Source organism: Garra rufa, chromosome 21 (genome assembly GCF_049309525.1).
Source record: "Garra rufa chromosome 21, GarRuf1.0, whole genome shotgun sequence".
NCBI lineage: Eukaryota > Metazoa > Chordata > Actinopteri > Cypriniformes > Cyprinidae > Garra > Garra rufa.
This window is the reverse complement of record NC_133381.1, coordinates 17,897,905-17,917,938: the sequence shown is the minus strand read 5'-3', so window position 1 is coordinate 17,917,938 and position 20,034 is coordinate 17,897,905. Positions and strand designations below refer to the sequence as shown.

Genomic DNA, 20,034 nt, shown 5'->3' with positions numbered 1-20,034 from the left:
ATTAATCATTTACGAGTCCAAGGATGTGAACAGCTTAAAGTTGTCATCTCGTAATTATGGTAATTCCAGCACGACATGACTGCGGCACTCAACATCTGTCTAAAAGTGAAGGTTAAAAACTAAAGTAAAGTACTTTGAAATAACATTTTCCTTCTCGTTATTCATCACTGTCCTGTTATGTTGTTGTAAACAACAGCATGGATGGAGCCGTTTCCATAGCATTACCATGAATATTCTCAGTTAAGGCTCAGCTAACACCCAGTCTGGTGTAAAGTCCTGCCAAAGAGCCTGGCAGCGTGCGGACGACAACTGCCGCTAATGTGGGTGTCATGGCAATGAAAGGCTTCATCCCAGAAAGACGCTCGGGAGCAGTTAATCATTACATACTTAAACGGATCAGCGTTCCAGACTGTTATAGACTTTGAAACTGTTATAAACCTCAAACTGCTTACGTATGCAAATTTGTATTAAAAAACGGCCACACATATAGCATTTTATCAACTGTAAATGTCTCTGTGGCTCAGTCAAGCAGCCAATGTATGTCTGCGCTGGGAAATACAAAGCGGACTAAACAACATTTAATCCAGAAAGAGAAAAATCACTATAATTAACTTTTATTTCACTAGAGTAGCTGCACTGCATTCAGAAGATGCACGTCAGTCACCAAACCTATTTCCATTTTAAATTAATTGAGCAAATTATTAATTCAAGATACTATATGCTGAATCTAAAGGCTTTGTATTCGCTTTAAAAGCATTGTTGAATGCTGCCTTATCAGTCAGCGTACATTTCTTTGGCCTGGTTTCTGGCCGCTCGCTTGGCTAATTGGAAGTTCAGTTGTTTTCCCAGTGCTCAGTATGGCTTTCATCTCTCACTACAGATTGACACATTTGCTAACTGCTCAATAACGCTCCGTTCAGTATGCAACGTGCAGCATTTGTTATTTTGTCAAACTGTGCAGAAACAGCAGAAAAACAATCAATGGATGTGGTTGTAAACCTTTCACTAGAACGGTTTTTAAAGTTTGCTTCATTTACCTTAGTATTGACTAAGATTTTTGACCTGTTACTGGTTAAATGTGTAAGTAACACATTGTTTTTGACACCTGAACCATACTTTGTGACTTTATCAAGACCAAATTCAGGATCCTATGTAGGTTTAAAGGAAATCCCAGGAATTAACAGGGCTCTACGCTTACTTTTCTTCTGAGGAAAACTTGTGGTCCTAACTTAAAAAAATTTAGGAGCACAGTCAAAATTTCAAGAGTACCTTCTAATCAAAAATGAAAAAATCTGATCAAAAATGTGCCTTCCCATTACGAGATGATATTTGACTCAGTGATTTACAGGGGAATTTTGTTTTTACCTTTGTTATGGCACTTTATTAAAATTATGTCACCTTCTATGGCTGATTCATTCAGGAATAAAGCAAGTGACTGTCTTTATGAATTGAATCAAAATTGAATCATTGACTCACTAGATTCCTTTAAAAAAGCATGTTCATTTATAAACACAACTCGGAAAATAAAATACTGATATGATGACCGCAGCTCCTGAAAGAGCTTACAAATTCTGTACTATTGATTTCCCATGGATATCGAGTGAGAGAAACTCCTTCAGTGGCCACGTCATGACAAGCTTTGGCATGTTACCATTCCGCCAGGATGGCATCTAGCGTTTCTTGTCTCTGCCATTTTGTAAGCTATTTCTACATATTTCTGTAAGAGACATATTTTGTGTTATATTAAGCCCTACAAGTCTTAATACCTGGGTTTCCCTTTAAATAGTTTTGTTATATTAAGCCATTCAGGTCTTAATACCTGGGATTGCCTTTAAATAGTTTTCAACGATTAATCAAGCTTGACTAAAATGTACGATTTTCTAAGCTTTAGCCCCTTGAACAAACTTTTCTCTAACCCTAAAGAAAAGACATTTTACCACAGTTTCCTCCTAACGCACGCACAATACAGTTGTAAGCAGGTAATAAGTTAGCAAGTGATTTTAGCTGATAGGGTACAATTTAAAGTATTTTTAGTATCAAAGGCCCAATGGGATAAAAGCCGCTTGGATGTAATTTTCTCCTAAAACAAAACCACTACAGCACTTTTCTAAACATCTGTAGTACTTCCACTAAGGCAGTCATGATATTAAATTTTCATTACACGATTATCTCCGACAAAAGAATTCATGACAAAGATATAACTATATCTATAAAAATTTGAATTATGATGATTATATTTTGTGTTTTATCTTTTTTGGAAAACATTTGCCTTCAAAAGCGTGCCGGGATGCCTGGAATGGCTTTAATAATGAAAATACAGTTAAGCGCAAGATGTGCAGCACCAATCTGTCACAGACATTACATTATAATGAGAACACTATTGTATCAGAATGTATTAAAAAGCACATTCACAGCATGAACTAAATTTGAACTAGCACAGTTAAGTTCAGTTGTGCATTTGCATCTTTTTGGTGGAGACGAAAGTCCTAATATTATGCTTATAATATGTACAGTGCCTAGTGAAAGTATTCATAACCCTTTTCACATTTTATGTTGCTTTTGTTGGATGGGTCAGACGCACATTTTCAGGTTTTTCCAGAAATGTTTGATTGGGTTCAAGCCCAGGCTCTGGCTGCCACTCAAGAACACTCACAAAGTTTTCTATAAGCCACTCTTGCTGTGTACTAAGGGTCATTTGTCCTGTTGAACCTTGAATCTTCTGCCCAGTCCGAGGTTCTGGAGTAGGTTTTCATTAAGGCTCTCAATCTCAATATTTTGGTGCATTGAGCTTTTCTTCTACTCTGACGAGTCCTTCAGTCCCTGCCACTGAAAAACAGCCCCACAGCATGAGGCTGCTACCAGCGCACTTTACTTTTGTGATGGTACTCTGCAGGTGATGGGCAGTTCCTGGTTTCTTTCAAACATGATTCTTGGAATCAAGGTTTATCAGACCAGAGAATCTTGTTCCTCACAATCTAAGTGTCCTTTAGGTGCTTTTTGGCAAATTCCAATTGTGTTTTTATTTGTATTTACTGAGGAGAGGATTGAGTCTTGCCACTCTGCCATAAAGCCCAGATTGGTGGAATGTTGCAGTGATGTTTGTCCTTCTGTAAGTTTCTCCCATCTGCATATATAGTCATGGAGCTTATCTAGAGTGACCATCAGCTTCTTGGTTACCACTCCAACCAAAGCCCTTCTCTATCAGTTGCTTAGTTTGGCCAGGAGGCCAGCTCTAGGAAGAGTTGTGGTTGTTTCAAACGTCTTCCATTAAGGGTAACAGAGACTACATGCTTCTGTGAACCTTCAATGCAGGAAATGTTCTTCTGAAGTCAGACCAGATGTGTGGCTTCATGCAGTTTGTTTCTGAGCTCTACAGGCAGTTTTTTGACATCAGAGGCTGCTTTTGAATTTGAATTTGAATTGAATTTGAATGTTACTACACTTTCTCTCGAAGTGTAGTAACATCTACAAGCAATATGAATGCTCCTGAGCTAAATTTCAACATTCCCAGATAAGGGTATGAATACTTACGCAATGAATAATTTTTTCAAGTTTTTATTTTTAATAAATTTGCAAAGATGTTAAAACTTGTTTTTTTTTGCTTTGCCATTATGTATGTAGTGTATGTAGTGTAGATTGATGTGGAGAAAAATTAATTTAAAGCAGTGAATACTTTCGCAAGGCACTGTATATATCCGATTATTCTTCACTCTTTTGCTTTAGCTCATACAGCTCAAATGGCCATTATTGGCTATGACTGGATTTAAAACTATTATATTCTTTTTAGTTTGTTTTTTTTTTAAACACTGATGCATTGTAAATAATATGGCAGTGTTATTTTTGATGACAGACATATTTCATTTTTTAAACGCCAAGGTTATTGTCAATGCAGATATATTGCAAAACCTCTAGCAACATGATATCAATATTTAATTTCTTAAATATCAGTTATAATCAATACTGGTATACTGCAGCACACCTATCTTCCACAAATTGTTTTGCATGAATGCAGAGAAATGGATTTGTTACCAGAAAAATATAAACATTTATTATAAAACACAGTTATAAAATGCTAAAAGTGATTGAAATAAATATGACAAATAGGACACTGCCTGCTGAAGTTCTTCAATATTAGATTTAAGAACTGTGCTACTCAATCAATATTTAATTAATCTTTCTTTTGCTATTGCAATGCAATTCAGGGCCATAAAAAAAGAAAATTTGCCATTGTAAAAATGTATCCTTTTGTTAAAGAGATTTAGAGATAGTTCACCTAAAAATAAGAATTCCATATCTTTATGATTTTTTATTCTGTGAAACACAAAGATGGCATTTGTTTCCATACAATTCATGTTTCGGACACTACTGACTTTGTATGGATGAGAAACACTATAAAATGTTCCACAGAGTAATAAAGTCATGCAGGTTTGGATCAACAAGAAAGTGAGTAAATAATGACAATGATAACATTTTCAGGTGAACGATCCCTAATTAAGAAAATGATGTCCTTGTGTGTGCAGGACATTGTCCATGTATGGTGGCTTTTACTGGAAAGCAGGCTGGAAATGCTAGAAAATTATTTTCTGCAGTGAGACTAGAGGAGCAAAAGGGTGAGAAATAGAGGATGAAAAGAAAAGAAATGGGGTGAGTGAGGTAAAGAGCAAGAAGAACAGCATTAGAGAGCGAGATGGGAATGCTTCTGCTTTTTGCCCTCTCAGCATTTTCTCTATGAGCAGTCCAGTGTGTCTGGAATACTAAACATGGTGGACATGCACTGCTCTTCCAGCAGACCCAATCTTTTTTTACGGCTGTGTGTGTGCGTGTGTGTGCATGTGTGTTCTCTACATGAAAATAGCTGTGTGTCTCCTGTTTTAAATAACAGTTATCATGACTGATGAAGGTAATATATGGAGGTGCAATGTAGCAAGGAGCTTTAGTCTGCATAATTATATGATATATCATAATCATAGCCTTGCACACGCACACACACGAGTGCTTGGACATCCTCATTTAATGATAAATGACAGTATGTAAATACAAACATGGGTGGCTGAAACACAAAAATCAGGCGCATATGGTTTTTTGTATCACCCACTCCTCTCTTTCTCTCACCTGGCACTGAAGTTCCCAGCGCTACAAACACCACTGCTGTAACGGAGTCTTTGAGCCCGATGGTGCAGCCGAAGTGGCATGCCAGGTCTCCGATGAAAGCCGTCAGAACACCAATCATGATGATTGACACCACGAAACACGCCCACCCGTTCCAGTAGTCAGTGGGTGGGACAAAGGCAAAGAGAACTTTCCAGAAGACAGTGAGGAAATGCATGACGTAATCGAAGCAGGAGGGGAGCTTCTCCTCTCCGCATTCTTCATCGTCATCATCCTCACCTAGAAGAAAGTAACGAGAAATAATTAAATATGACTTCATAGAAGGTTAATAACCTGTAAGTGCTGAAATTTGGCAGAGGATTTATCCTGTACCATTAGTGCTATGGAAAACGAATGATATCTCAAGGTTACATTTTATTGGACACGATGCATCAAGAGCCAGGGTGTAAACTTTTGAACAGAATGAACGTGTACATTTTTCTTATTTTGCCTAAATATCATATTTTTTTCTATTTAGTACTGCCCTTTAGAAGCTACAGAAGACAAAATAAGTTAAATTTACCCTGATCTTCACATTCCAAAAGTTTTCACCCCTCGGCTCTTAATGCATTGTGTTTCTTTCTGAAGCATCAGTGAACGTTTGAGCCTTCTGTAATAGTTGGATATGAGTCCTTCAGTTGTCCTCAGTGTGAAAAGATGGATCTCGAAATCATACAGTCATTGCTGGAAAGGGTTCAAATACACAAAAATGCTGAAAAACCAAAGAATTTGTTGGACCTGGAGGACGGTTTAACTGTTCAGGGACTTATGGACAACTATCACTAAACATAAAAACACATCTGTGGATCATTCAGGAAAAAACACAGTGTTAAGAATCAAGTGTATGTAAACTTTTGAACAGGGTCATTTTTTAAAAATTCAACTATTATTTTCACTTGTGGGCTATATGTAAACGTCTTTTATGTGAAATATCTACAAATATCTAAATATTATGTAAAATACTACATTAAAAAAAACATGCATTTTGCTTGATCCCTCTTATTTTGGTAAAATAATTAACATTTTGCAGATTCTGCAAGCTGTATGTAAACTTTTGACTTCAACTGTATATATTTTGTACCACATACCAGGTCAGCCGTGTGCAGTATAGCTAAAACCTTCACATACATGCACACACACAGCCTTTATCGATAAGCAAGGGCACACAGTGTGCATGTGTGTGTGTTCAGGAGGGTTGTAATCTGTTTGATATTCTGTTGGCGCTGCGTTTCCTTGAGAGCGTAAAGAGAGCTGCTTCCAGACGCCCACATGGTGCTCTCTTACAGGTGAGGCTGTTCCTTTAAAGTGTGATTAGATGCTACAGGATGTTCAGAAAGCTCGCCTATTCACAGCGGCGGCTGAGAGCAAATGCATTCAAGTCTCTGGCAAGGGATTTAGTCATTGTTTCGCTAAGACATCCATTCTGTTCATGGGCAAAAACCTGATTGCACACTGTGATTAAAAGGATTATTGATAAAGTAGATGCTTAGGCTAGAACACAGACACACGCAAATGCTTAGACATAACAGTCACACCGAGGATTAAAAATAAACAAAAAAGGTGTCAAATAAAAACTTGAATGAATCACCTCAAATACAAAATGATTCAAAGACTGAATCATTATGAGTCGCTGTTGAAGATTCAGAGAACTGTCAGCTGATCTACATGAGTGTATGTGTTTGTTCATCACAGGCCAAGAGTATTTGAAGGTCACGGTGATGTTTGCTGTCACTGCAGCACATGTGTGTAAATACGCATGCATCTGTGCTAAAGAGACAGAGAAGGTCAACGTGAAGCTTTATGTGCCGTCCATCAGTGTGTCCGAAGGGAGTAAACGGCTCATAAAAGAGCATCAGTTTGCTTTCAGACCAGTCACCATACATACATACACAAAGTCATTGACAATTAAAAATTTAAACAAGATAAAGGAAAGGACGTGACGGAAGACTGACTTGACTTGAAGCAAACTGACTTGAGAAGCAAAATTGTGTAAGTTACTGTTTTATATAAATCTAAATATAGTTTCTACAAGAGAGGTTTTGTCAAATTTAGCTTGCATTTGGCAATGATTTTGCCCTTAATGAGGACATACTATAGACTTAAATATTGTTTTTAAATAAATGTATAAACGTATCATTTAAATAAATTCAATTTAATGGACTAAAATGATTATTTTAGTATTATTTATATATTATTATACTATATATTAAAATTTTTCATTGTAGCTTTTATTTTTACATTTTCAGTTTTCATTTTATTATAGTTTATGTTTTAGTCATTTTTTTACAAGAAAGAATTGTTATATATATATATATATATATATATATATATATATATATATATATATATATATATAACAATTCTTTCTGGTCCTCAAATCTGATTGGCTGGGAGGAGTGCAATATTCTAGTGACATCGGAACTCCAACTGTTTTACTGTTTGTATCACTCCGCTGGTATTTCTTAAAGCAAATGTCATGGTGGATGCCCAAATTCACTTTAATTTTATAGATGAAAATGTACTTGTTCAGACTTCAAATATTTGTTAATAAAGATAATGTCTATTTGAAAATTTGCTTAGATGTTGTTGGAGATGTGAGCTCCAGGGTGTCTGCAGTCATTCAGCGCTCATGAACCCCGCTGAGAGCAGCCTTATCTCAGCCAGTTTTCTGAAATTTCACATGGTCCTCGAATCTGATTGGCTGAAAGGAGTGTGATATTCTAGTAATATCGGAACTCCAACCATTTTACTGTTTGTATGTACTAAATGTAGTTTTAAGCAAGAATGTACAGTCGTGGCCAAAAGTTTTGAGAATGACACAAATATTAGTTTTCACAAAGTTTGCTGCTAAACTGCTTTTAGATATTTGTTTCAGTTGTTTGTACAGTGTGATGTACTGAAATATAATTACAAGCACTTCATACGTTTCAAAGGCTTTTATCTACAATTACATGACATTTATGCAAAGAGTCAGTATTTGCAGTGTTGGCCCTTCTTTTTCAGGACCTCTGCAATTCGACTGGGCATGCTCTCAATCAACTTCTGGGCCAAATCCTGACTGATAGCAACCCATTCTTTCATAATCACTTCTTGGAGTTTGTCAGAATTAGTGGGTTTTTGTTTGTCCACCCACCTCTTGAGGATTGACCACAAGTTCTCAATGGGATTAAGATCTGGGGAGTTTCCAGGCCGTGGACCCAAAATGTCAACGTTTTGGTCCCCGAGCCACTTAGTTATCACTTTTGCCTTATGGCACGGTGCTCCATCGTGCTGGAAAATGCACTGTTCTTGACCAAACTGTTGTTGGATTGTTGGAAGAAGTTGCTGTTGGAGGGTGTTTTTGTACCATTCTTTATTCATGGCTGTGTTTTTGGGCGAAATTGTGAGTGAGCCCACTCCCTTGGATGAGAAGCGACCCCACACATGAATGGTCTCAGGATGCTTTACTGTTGGCATGACACAGGACTGATGGTAGCGCTCACCTTTTCTTCTCCGGACAAGCCTTTTTCCAGATGCCCCAAACAATCGGAAAGAGGCTTCATCGGAGAATATGACTTTGCCCCAGTCCTCAGCAGTCCATTCGCCATACTTTTTGCAGAAAATCAATCTGTCCCTGATGTTTTTTTGGAGAGAAGTGGCTTCTTTGCTGCCCTTCTTGACACCAGGCCATCTTCCAAAAGTCTTGGCCTCACTGTGCGTGCAGACGCGCTCACACCTGCCTGCTGCCATTCCTGAGCAAGCTCTGCACTGGTGGCACTCCGATTCCACAGCTGAATCCTCTTTAGGTGACGATCCTGGTGCTTGCTGGACTTTCTTGGACGCCCTGAAGCCTTCTTAACAATGCAGTGGAAAGTTTTTTTCCGGATTAAGTTAATTTTCATGGCAAAGAAGGACTATGCAATTCATCTGATCACTCTTCATAACATTCTGGAGTATATGCAAATTGTTATTATAAAAACTTAAGCAGCAACTTTTCCAGTTTCCAATATTTATGTAATTCTCAAAACTTTTGGCCACGACTGTACTTGTTTAGACTGTGGTCTGTTATTAAAGATAGCGTCTATTTGAAAATTAGCTCCAGTGTTTTCGGAGATGTGAGCTCCAGGGCATCAGCGGCTGTTCAGTCCTCATGAACCTGCCGAGATCAGCCTTACCTTGGCAAGATTTTTTGTTTGGCAATTTGTCGTTGGCTCTGATGTCTCTATATCACATGGTCCTCAAATCTGATTGGCTGGGAGGAGTGTGATATTCTGTTGACATAGGAACTTTAACCGTTTTACCATTTATATCACTCTGCTAGCAGTAATTCTCATAGCGAGTGTCATGGTGGACATCCAAATCCACAACAATTTTATAAATATTACTGTTTTTGTGTCACGGATTGTAGTTTTAAGAGTTTTTTTTTTTTTTTTAGGTGAAAATGTACTTGTTTAGACTTCAAATATGCTGTTTGTTAATAAAGATAATGTCTATTTGAAAATTAGATGTTGATGTTAGATGTTGCTGGAGATGTGAGCTCCAGGGTGTCTGCAGTCGATCAGCCCTCATGAACCTGCCGAGAGCAGCCTTACCTCAGCCAGATCTTCTGGAACTTGCCGCTGGCTCTTATGTCTATAGTGGTTAAACATGAGAGATAATTAATTTGAGGTCAATCTAATGGGCAGCCTTTGGTGTCATTAATCTATAATTTTTTTCCAGAGCAGTTTTGGCTGAGGGCAAAATCTCATCAGGTTATATTTTATGTAAATTTAGCACTTCAGCGATTTATTTATCACTTTATCTATTTTTCATCTAATATTCATAGTTTATTTCAGCTTTATTTCAATTACTGAAAGATATATATATTTTTTTAAGTTTTAGTTAACAATAACAACACTGTTCCTAACCCTCAACGATTACTCAACTTAACAAATTGTTTTGTTTACTATAAATTATTTATGAGAAAATGCTTCATGAATCATTTGCCCAATTAAGGATATCCCCAAATGTTTCCGAAGGGAGGTTTACGTCACATGTAGCTAATATCTGGGGACAATTTTTTTGGTCAATCTATAGATAAGTAGGCCCACACACACTTGCTCATGTTGTGTTTACTCTGTCCTTATCTTTTGATATAAATCATCTTGCTGCGCTGCAGAGTCTGACATTTAGCAAAGCTTTTAATCTTTAAACTCTTCAATTTACTGCCATTAGCTGCAGACCTTTTCCGTTTCTTTGTCCCTATCTGTGTACATTTGCGTATATGTGCATGTGCGTGTCTGCTTGTCCTGATAAAAACTCATGGAGAAATCTTGGTTAGATAAAAAAATAAAACACTTTTCCATTGGCCATCTATCAATGATGGCAATGATTAATGCATGTACGATATTAGGTAGGATGTTTACACTGACTTTTTCCATATTGAAGGTAAATGGTGACCAGGGGTTGCCAAGGCCCAAAAAATTACAATAAAACCATGAAAGAAGTATCATATAAATTGTCTATATGACTTCAATTCTTATTAATATGACATGAAAATGCACATACTAAAATCTGGCACATTGTGATTTGCTAAATAACATACTAGAACCACTGATGTTTAGCATTACTGACAACCTGGCCTGACATGTCTTAAAACAACAAGTCTGCATAAATTTAAATCAGAGTAAAATGTGAAAGGTCTAGCGGAGGAAAAGACTACTGAATCATCAACTGATTCACTGAAAAGACTCATACTTAAATCAGATACTTGATATATAAGTAATACGGGTTTCAAATGACAAGAGGGTGAGTAAATGATGACAGAATTTTATGTGAAACCCTTTAAATTAATCTGCATACACTACCAGTCAAAAGTTTTTGAACAGTAAGGTTTTTTATGTTTTTGAAAGAACTCTCTTCTGCTCACCAAGCCTGCATTTATTTGATCCAAAATACAGCAAAAGCAGTAATATTGTGAAATATTTTTACTATTTAAAATAACTGCTTTGTAATTTGAATATATTTTAAAATGTCATTGATTCCTTTGATCAAACTAAATTTTATTATCATTACTCCAGTCTTAAGTGTCACATGATCCTTCAGAAATCATTCTAATATGCTGTTCAAGAAACATTTTTATTATTATTATTATCATCAATATTTTAAAAAGTTGAGTACATTTTTTTCTGACATAAAAAGCTTTTGTAACATTATACACTATACTATTCATATATATATATATATATATATATATATATATATATATATATATATTACAAATTAGGAAAGAAGTGATGATAAAGACATTTATAATGTTACAAAAGATTTCTAAATGCTGTTCTTCTGAACATTCTCTTCATCAAAGAAACCTGAAAAAAATCATGTGACTGGAGTAATGATGTTAAAAATTCAGCTTTGAAATCAGGAATAAATTACATTTCAAAATATATTAAAATAGAAAACAGCTATCTTAAATAGTAAAAATATTTCAAAACTGTACTGTTTTTGCTGTACTTTAAATCAAATAAATGCAGGCTTGGTTAGAAGAAGAGACTTTAAAAAAACATTAAAATTCTTACTGTCAAAAACTTTTGACTAGTAGGGTATATGAAAGAATTCTTGAATGAAAATGAAAAAAAAAAGCTATTTTGAAATCAACCAACATAACTACTGTAGATGCTTTATGAAAAGACTCGGTCTGACAGAAAGCTATGTCTAGCAGTATAATACTGGTGATTACAGGTCAGTTCTGACAGCAGAGCAACACAGACGTACACACAAACACACACACAAAGGCTTTTAACCTTGCTTTGCCCCAGAGCACAAATTGGCACACTGAGAGGTGTTCAAGTGTGAATCACTAAGTCACCAACACCTGATCCAAACAAACACACACACACACACACACTTACACGGCTAGAGCAGAAGCCACTATGCTCATCAGTCTCTCTAAGGTCGTGCTGCGAGTGCTAATTACTTCAGAGGAAACAAACCGAAAAAAAACCTTTATCGTTTTTCTCTTTCTCCACCTCTATCTATTTTCTTTCTCTCCTTTATATAAAAGAATCGAGACTCTTTTGTGCAGCGTTGGTGAGGTGAAGCACGGCAGCCACCAGGGGGCGCTTGACAGCAGCGAGTACCGGTGCTTTTGAAATTTCAAATGGAAACCACAAATGCAACCTTTGCAATCTATATAACCTAGGGATGTCTAATCCTGCTCCTGACGGGCCTAACCTCATTAAACACACTTGAATCAGCTAATGAAGCTCTTTAGAATTACTAGAAACTTCCAGCCAGGTGTATTAACTCTAGAAGATGGCCCTCGAGGAGCAGGATTGGACATCCCTGATAACCCAATCGAAAACAAAGTGCTAATCAGTGGTATTTAACTAAAAATGTATTTTATGACAACAATAATAACGTAAAAGCCTTGCAGACACTTTTGGCAACACACATGAGCGATTATTGTCTTGATTATTGTCTTTTTTTAATGAACCACTAAATCAGACCTCCCAGTGCTCCTCACAAACTGAAACACTCACCAGCGCTGACTGTGATGGCCTCGATGAACTGATCCCTCCAGCTGTTGGTGCCAACCAGAAGAGCCAAGTTTGTCTTTTTAATCAGTTTATCAACTGTGTTCTATAGAGGAAAGGAGAGAGAGAGCACACAAAGAAAATGAATGACCGTTTCATTATAGTCCAGTGCAACTTCACTGGAATAAACAAACACACACACACTTCAGACAAAGTGGACTATAGTTCATCGAGTGCTTCTGACTGCTCTCTGGTCTGCCCCGCTGTGAAGTGTGTGTATGTTTCTGCATGGCGAGTGCGTGTGGGCTAAAGAGCACGCGTGTGCATGTGGATCGTCCTGAAGTGTGTGGAGGCGATCGATGAGATGTAAGCATTTAAGATCTTAGAACTTTCCTGAATGTGTATGTGTTTCCATAACCAACAAGGAACTTTTCCACAGAAAAATATTTACACATTTGCGGTCTGATTCATGTGACCAAAAAGGTTAATTTAGTCGATTCTAAATGTTGCAACCCAGTGTAATGTTTGCGTGCTGTAAATATTAAAGGGATAGTTCACCCAAAAATGAAAAATCTGTCATTAATTACTTACCCTCATGTCATTCCAAACTCTTAAAAATAAAGGTTTCAAAAGGGTGTTTTCGCAGTGATGCCATAGAAGAACCATTTTTGGTTCCCCAAAGAACCTTTCAGTGAAGAGTTCATAAAAAAAACAACATTTTGAAGAATATTTAACAAAATCTAAAGAACTTTTTCTGCATTTAAAAGTTTTTTAGATGTTCAAGGTTCTTCATAGAACCATCGATGCCAATAAAGAACTCTTATTTTTAAGAGTGTAAGGCCTTCGTCCATCTTCGGGGAACACAAATGAAGATATTTTGAATGAAATCCGAGAGCTCTCTGACCTTCCATAGACAGAAAGGGAACTACCACGATCAAGGCATAGGAACGTAGTAAAAACATTGTTAAAATAGTACATGTGACATCAGTGGTTCAACCGTAATTTTATAAAGCTACGAGAATACATTTTGTGCCTTTACCATGGTAGGATTCATGCTGTCTATGGAGGGTCAGAAAGCTCTCAGATTTCTTCAAAAATTTCTTAATTTGTTTTCCAAAGATAAACAAAGGTCTTACGGGTTTGGATGAACTATCCCTTAATGATCCACAGTCCATATACACTAAAACATTATGTCTTTTTTGTGTGTTTTACAGGTTTAGAACAAAATGAGGTGAGTTAATGGTGACAGAATTGTCATTTTTGGGTGAAAGCTGCTTTAAGCCTGGAATACACCACACAACTTTTGCCCTGAAGTCGGGTGTAGTTGCAGAAAGTTAGAGCCTTCAGATTAGAGTTGAAAGGTTCAACAGAAAATCATGTGGTGTATGATGGTCACATACTTTTTTTGGACACGTTTTTTTTTTTTAGCTTTAGACATTGATATTTTGAGCTGATTTTTGTTGTGATCGGCACAACTTTAAAATCTGGTAGTGTATGATGGCAGTATGCGCAATGCATACGCCCTACATTATCCACCCGGAACAGCTTTTGTGTATAACTGTTAGCGCAAGCTAAAGAAAAGTGATTACTATGTTTTAAATATGGATATTTTTCTTACAGAAACGCATCAATATGCTACAGGAGGCCTTTAGTCACCTCTGTGAATGAGCAGTGTGGAACACTTTTTATTATAGATGGATGCACTTTATTGGACTTCTTTTGGACTGTTGAACAGAAACACCCACCCACTGCCATTATAAAGCTTGGAAGAGCTAGGATAATTTTTAATGTATCTCTGATTGGATTCGTCTGAAAGAAGAAAGTCATATACACCTAGGATGCCTTGAGGGTGAGTAAATCATGGGATAATTTTCATTTTTGGGTGAACTAACCCTTTAAAGTCGACAAGTGTATGATGCCTAATCAACAAATGGGAAATATGTAGCCGAAATAGCACACCTTGAATTCATAAGATTCCTCGATGATAACCTCCAGTTTGGGGTGATCTCCTAGCATCGGCTTCCCCATTTCAGCAATGCGTCGTTCCTCTTCCTCTTCTCCTGTCAGAGGCTCCTGCTCTTCCTGCCCTGCCTCTTTCTCCTCATCTAGAAACAAACACACCAGTCAGAAAGTAGAAAAAAAACCCCCGTCAAACCAGCCACCTTATACAGTTGATGTCAAAAGTTTACATACACCTTGCAGAATCTGCAAAATGTTAAGTATTTTACCAAAATAAGAGCGATCATACAAAATGCATGTTGTTTATTTAGTACTGACCTGAATTAGATATTTCAAATAAATGTATAAAAAATGCCCCTGTTCTAAAGTTTACGTACCCTTGATTCTTAATATTGTGTTGTTACCTTAATGATCCACAGCTGTGTTTATATTTTTGTTTAGTGATAGTTGTTCATGAGTCCCTTGTTTGTCCTTAACAGTTAAACTACCTGCTGTTAAAAGGAAAAGTCCTTCAGGTCCCACAAATTCTTTGGTTTTTCAGCATTTTTGTGTATGTAGCCCTTTCCAACAATGACTGTATGATTTTGAGATGCATCTTTTTACACTGAGGACAACTTAGACACTCACATGCAACTATTACAGAAGGTTCAACATCTTTATTCTGTTCAAAAGTTTACACCCCTGGCTCTTAATGCATCGTTTTTTTTTTCTGATCATACAGTCATTCTTGAAAAGGGTTCAAATATACAAAAATGCTAAAAAAAGAAACACCAAAGAATCTGTGAGACCTGAATGATTTTTCTGAGGAACAGTGGGCAGTTTAACTGTTCAGGACACATTTTTAAGAATCAAGTGTATGTAAACTTTTGAACAGGGTCATTTTTTATAAATTTAACTATTATTTTCTCTTGTGGACTATATGTATATATGTTTTATGTGGAATATCTTATTTATGTCAGTACTAAATAAAAAATAACATGCATTTTGTGTGATATCTCTTATTTGGGTAAAATAAACATTTTGCAGATTCTGCAAGGTGTATGTAAACTTTTGACTTCAACTGTATTTTAAATTATCGTTTGTGGATCAATAGGTTTCTGTGGATAAACTGGATTGTGTAAATACAGTGAAGACAAAAATTTGGCTCTGTGGGGGAAAATCCTTTAAGAGGTCAAAATCACATATCTTCGTTGATAAATTTAGAAAACGGGTCCATTTCATGAAACATACTTTTATAATAGAATACACACAGACCACTGTGACCCTGTATATGAGAAATATGTCAGGGGCAGGATTTTTCCTTCATTTGTTTCATGTGATGAAGCTTCTATGGGCCCAATGGGATTCTGGGTAAGTAAGTGTGTGATATAAGCAACCCTTGATCATGTGACTGGGTTTAGCCCAATCAATCACCCACATTCACACACACAATGAAATGAGAGGCTCAAAGGAAAGCAGCAGATGCAGACCTAAAGGCACGGAGGTATGATGAGGTTTGGAAAGGAAAACAATTAGGTTACAGTAGAGACACATGCGCACACTGATGTGGACAGACAAAAGGGAAGGCCTGGGAAAGAAGAAAATGAAAATCCTTTGGGCAGCACCATGGTGATTTCAGCGGAAATGTAATTTTTTCATGTCCGATCATATATATTCTCTCTATCACTTTCTCTTTCTGTCTCATTTGTTTCATATTTCTTCTCAGCTCACGAGCTCAGCTGGCATAGCCGCTACACCAGCAACAGCAATAGTCGTAAAACAATGTTATGATGACTACATTCCCAAGCTCAACACAAACATGAGCCTCATAGGCAGAAACGGCTGCGTAAACGAATGAAATATCTAATGGAACAAATAAATCTCAAGCCACAAATGAACCCTGAGGCATTAGTGGAGGATTCCAGCACAAGATTCACTGTCAGATTAATGGCAGAGCAACTCGTTCCTGTAGCCTAAACAGTCTATCTCTCTGTCTTAATATTTTATGTTCATCGGTTCCAGCGTAATCTCTTCATCTTTTTCTTAGACGGTAAGTTCTTTCTTTTTTTTCAAAGTGTTTTCCACTTTGCTGCCTGTTGATTTGTGAGGTAACAAAATATTCACATATCACCACCTCTTTCTGTTTCATTTGATCCACAAACATGTTTTTTAAGTTTTGTATACTTATTCGTCCTCTGCATTGTTTATGGTTCTATCTTGTCTGTCTTGAAGGACACTCACTAAATCGAAAAGAAGAACTGATTGGACAAACTGTAATGGCACAATTAGGTTCTGAAGAACAAGTCAAGATGAAAAGATTCGTTGAAAATAGACTGACCAATAACTAGCTGGAGAACAACTGAAGAAGAACAGACTGAACAATAATTCCAGCAGAGAGCTTTGATTGATATCATGCACAAATGAATTATAATAGTAACCATACAGAAATCCAATTCTTAATCCTAAAAATTAAATTCTAAATTTAATTTAAAAAGCAGGAGATGTAATTTACTATAAAACAAAAATTACAAATGTGACCCTTGACCACAAAACCAGTTATACGTTGCAAGGGTATATTTGTAGCAAAAGCTTATATATTTTTCTTTTATGCCATAAATCATTAGGATATTACGTAAAGATCATGTTCCATGACAATATATTGTACATTTCCTTCCATCAACATATCAAAACTTCATTTCTGATTAGTAATATGCATTGCTAAACACTTCATTTGGACAACTTTTAAGGAGATTTTCTCAATATTTATTTTTTTGCACCCTCAGATTGATTTTCAAATAGTTGTATCTCTACAAAATATTGTCCTGTTTTAACAAACCATACATCAGTGGCTTATTTAGCTTCAGTTATTCAGCTTTTAGTTTTCAGATGTATAAATCTCAATTTCAAAAAACTGACCCTTATGACTTGTTTTGTGTTCCAAGGTCACAAATAAAATCTTTAGATATTATTGTAAATGAATTGATGAAATATAAGCAACAGTAAGCAACACACCAATGTTAAATAATATTAATTATTATTATCCAATACATTTAAATAATAATAGAATTTATTATATGTAATGGGGGCTTCATCGACAAAAGGTTGGGAACCACTGAGATAATAAAAAAAATTATAATAAAAAAATATCAAAGTGGCATCTGTCAAAATGAAACCTTTTTTATTTTTTGTAGCAATAGCCAACAATAAATTGTATGGGTCAAAATTATCGATTTTTCTTTTATGCTAAAAATCATTAGGATATTAAGTAAAGATCATGTTTAATGAAGATATTTAGTACATTTCCTACTATAAACATATCAAAACTTAATTTCTGATTAGTAATATGCATTGCTAAGAACTTCATTTGGACAACTTTAAAGGCGATTTTCTCAATATTTAGATTTTTTTTGCACCCTCAGATTTTAGATTTTCAAATAGTTGTATCTAGGCCAAATATTGTCCTATCCTAACAAACCATTCATATAAATTTCAATTTAAAAAAAAGACTCTTATGACTGGTTTTGTGGTCCAGAGTCACAAATAAAATCTTTAGATATTATTGTAAATTAATTGATGAAATATAAGCAATAGTAAGCAACACACTTTTTTTTAATAATAATAATAAATATTATCCAATAAATTTAAATAATAATATAATTTATGTTATGTAATGGGAGCTTCATAGATAAAAGTTTGGGAACCACAGAGATAATAAAAAAAAAATATAATAAAAAAATATCCAAGTGGCATTTGTCAAAATGAAAACTTTTTTTTTAATTTTTTGTAGCAATAGCCAACAATAAATTGAATGGGTCAAAATTATCGATTTTTCTTTTATGCCAAAAATCATCAGGATATTAAGTAAAGATCATGTTCCACGAAGATATTTAGTAAATTTCCTACCATCAATATATAAAAACTTCATTTCTGATTAGTAATATGCATTGCTTAGAACTTTCTAGTGATTTTCTCAATATTTAGATTTTTTTGCAGATTGCAGATTTTCAAATAGTTGTATCTTGGCCAAATATTGTCCCATCCTAACAAACCATTCATATATTCATATCTCAATTAAAAAAAAGACCCTTATGACTGGTTTTGTGGTCCATAAATTAAAATAATAATATAATTTATTATATGTAATGAGGGCTTCATCGACAAAAGGTTGGGAACCACAAGGTAATAAAAAAAATTATAATAAAAGAAAATATCCAAGTGGCATCTGTCAAAATGAAACCTTTTTTATTTTATTTATTTATTATCTTCAACCAGCTTGAAAAAGAGTTAAAAGATGGATAGGAAGTAAATTAAAAGACCAACAGAAAGAACATCTTAGGTATAATAAAATAAACTGCTTACATTTTGATACTGTGATACATTTTGGCAATTACAATACATTTTTTTCTATTGTCTGTAGATGTGAAACAACGAAGATTATGAGTCAGGTTTGTATGTGTGTGTGTGTGTGTGTGTGTGTGTGTAAATTGATATTGATTTAATAGGCTAAGGTTCTCTCTTTCTTGTTTTGTCCTTGAAAACAAGCTATCATTTTCTAGCTATCTTTTAGCTATCTTTTTACACACACACACACACACACACACACACACACACACACACACACACACACACACACACACACACACACACACACACACACACACACACACACACACACACGGTCCAGCCATCCATTGCATTTATTCTCATCCAAGCATCTCTTCTGCTGTTCTTTATATTTCTTTTGTCTTTTCTTCTTACTTTCATAATAAATCTCTTTTTTTCTCATCTACTGTATGAAGGTTTTAAATCATCCACTTTCACTTGTGTTACAAGCAATGCTAATCAAAGGCAACTGGACTTGATTATTAATTATTACGAAGACGATTCTCCACTCATCTGAGTGTCTTAATCAGTTTTATTGTTAATCACAGATGAAGTCGTACGGATGAGTGGTAAAACATCATCATCAAAAAAAGAAAAAAAAGAAAAAAGCAAAAAAGCATAACCAAACCCAGCTGTATTTGATTGAACTCTACCTGATGTTCCTCTCTCTTTTATATATTATGTCTTAACCTCTGGATCTCTTTTTATCATATCTCACATTAATCATGCTAAAACACAGCATTAACCAAAACCAAATGAATGGAGTAAATATAAATATGATAAAAACATTTGAGACACATCAAAACACTGAAGTTTCTCATAGGAAAAAGAGCCGTTTGGTTTCCAGGAAAATAATGTTTATCTAAATGTGAGATGAAACACACTTGAACAGCCTTGGCTTTGAAGACAGCTCACAATCTTGAGCACCGAGTCTTTTTAGCCCTCCTAATCTCTCCTCATGATTTACAGCCCAGCGTCTCAACTCATTTGCTGTTGTGTCTTGACGTTTCCTTTGTGTCTAGTTATGAGATTATTGCGAGGAAACCAAATTAAACAACTCGCTTTGAAG

The 20,034-nt window shown here is 35.6% G+C and overlaps 1 protein-coding gene across 1 annotated transcript in view; it reads right to left on the bottom strand.

The window, feature by feature from the left end:
- Positions 1-20,034, bottom strand: part of LOC141296033 (sodium/calcium exchanger 1-like) — a 28,628-nt gene that overhangs the window by 6,121 nt on the left and 2,473 nt on the right. The window contains exons 2-4 of the mRNA XM_073827313.1: positions 14,604-14,749; positions 12,651-12,750; positions 5,113-5,388 (exon numbers count right to left, since the gene is read on the bottom strand). Of these exons, the coding sequence (XP_073683414.1) occupies positions 5,113-5,388; positions 12,651-12,750; positions 14,604-14,672 (445 nt within the window). The 5' untranslated portion in view covers positions 14,673-14,749. The remainder of the gene's footprint in view (positions 1-5,112; positions 5,389-12,650; positions 12,751-14,603; positions 14,750-20,034) is intronic.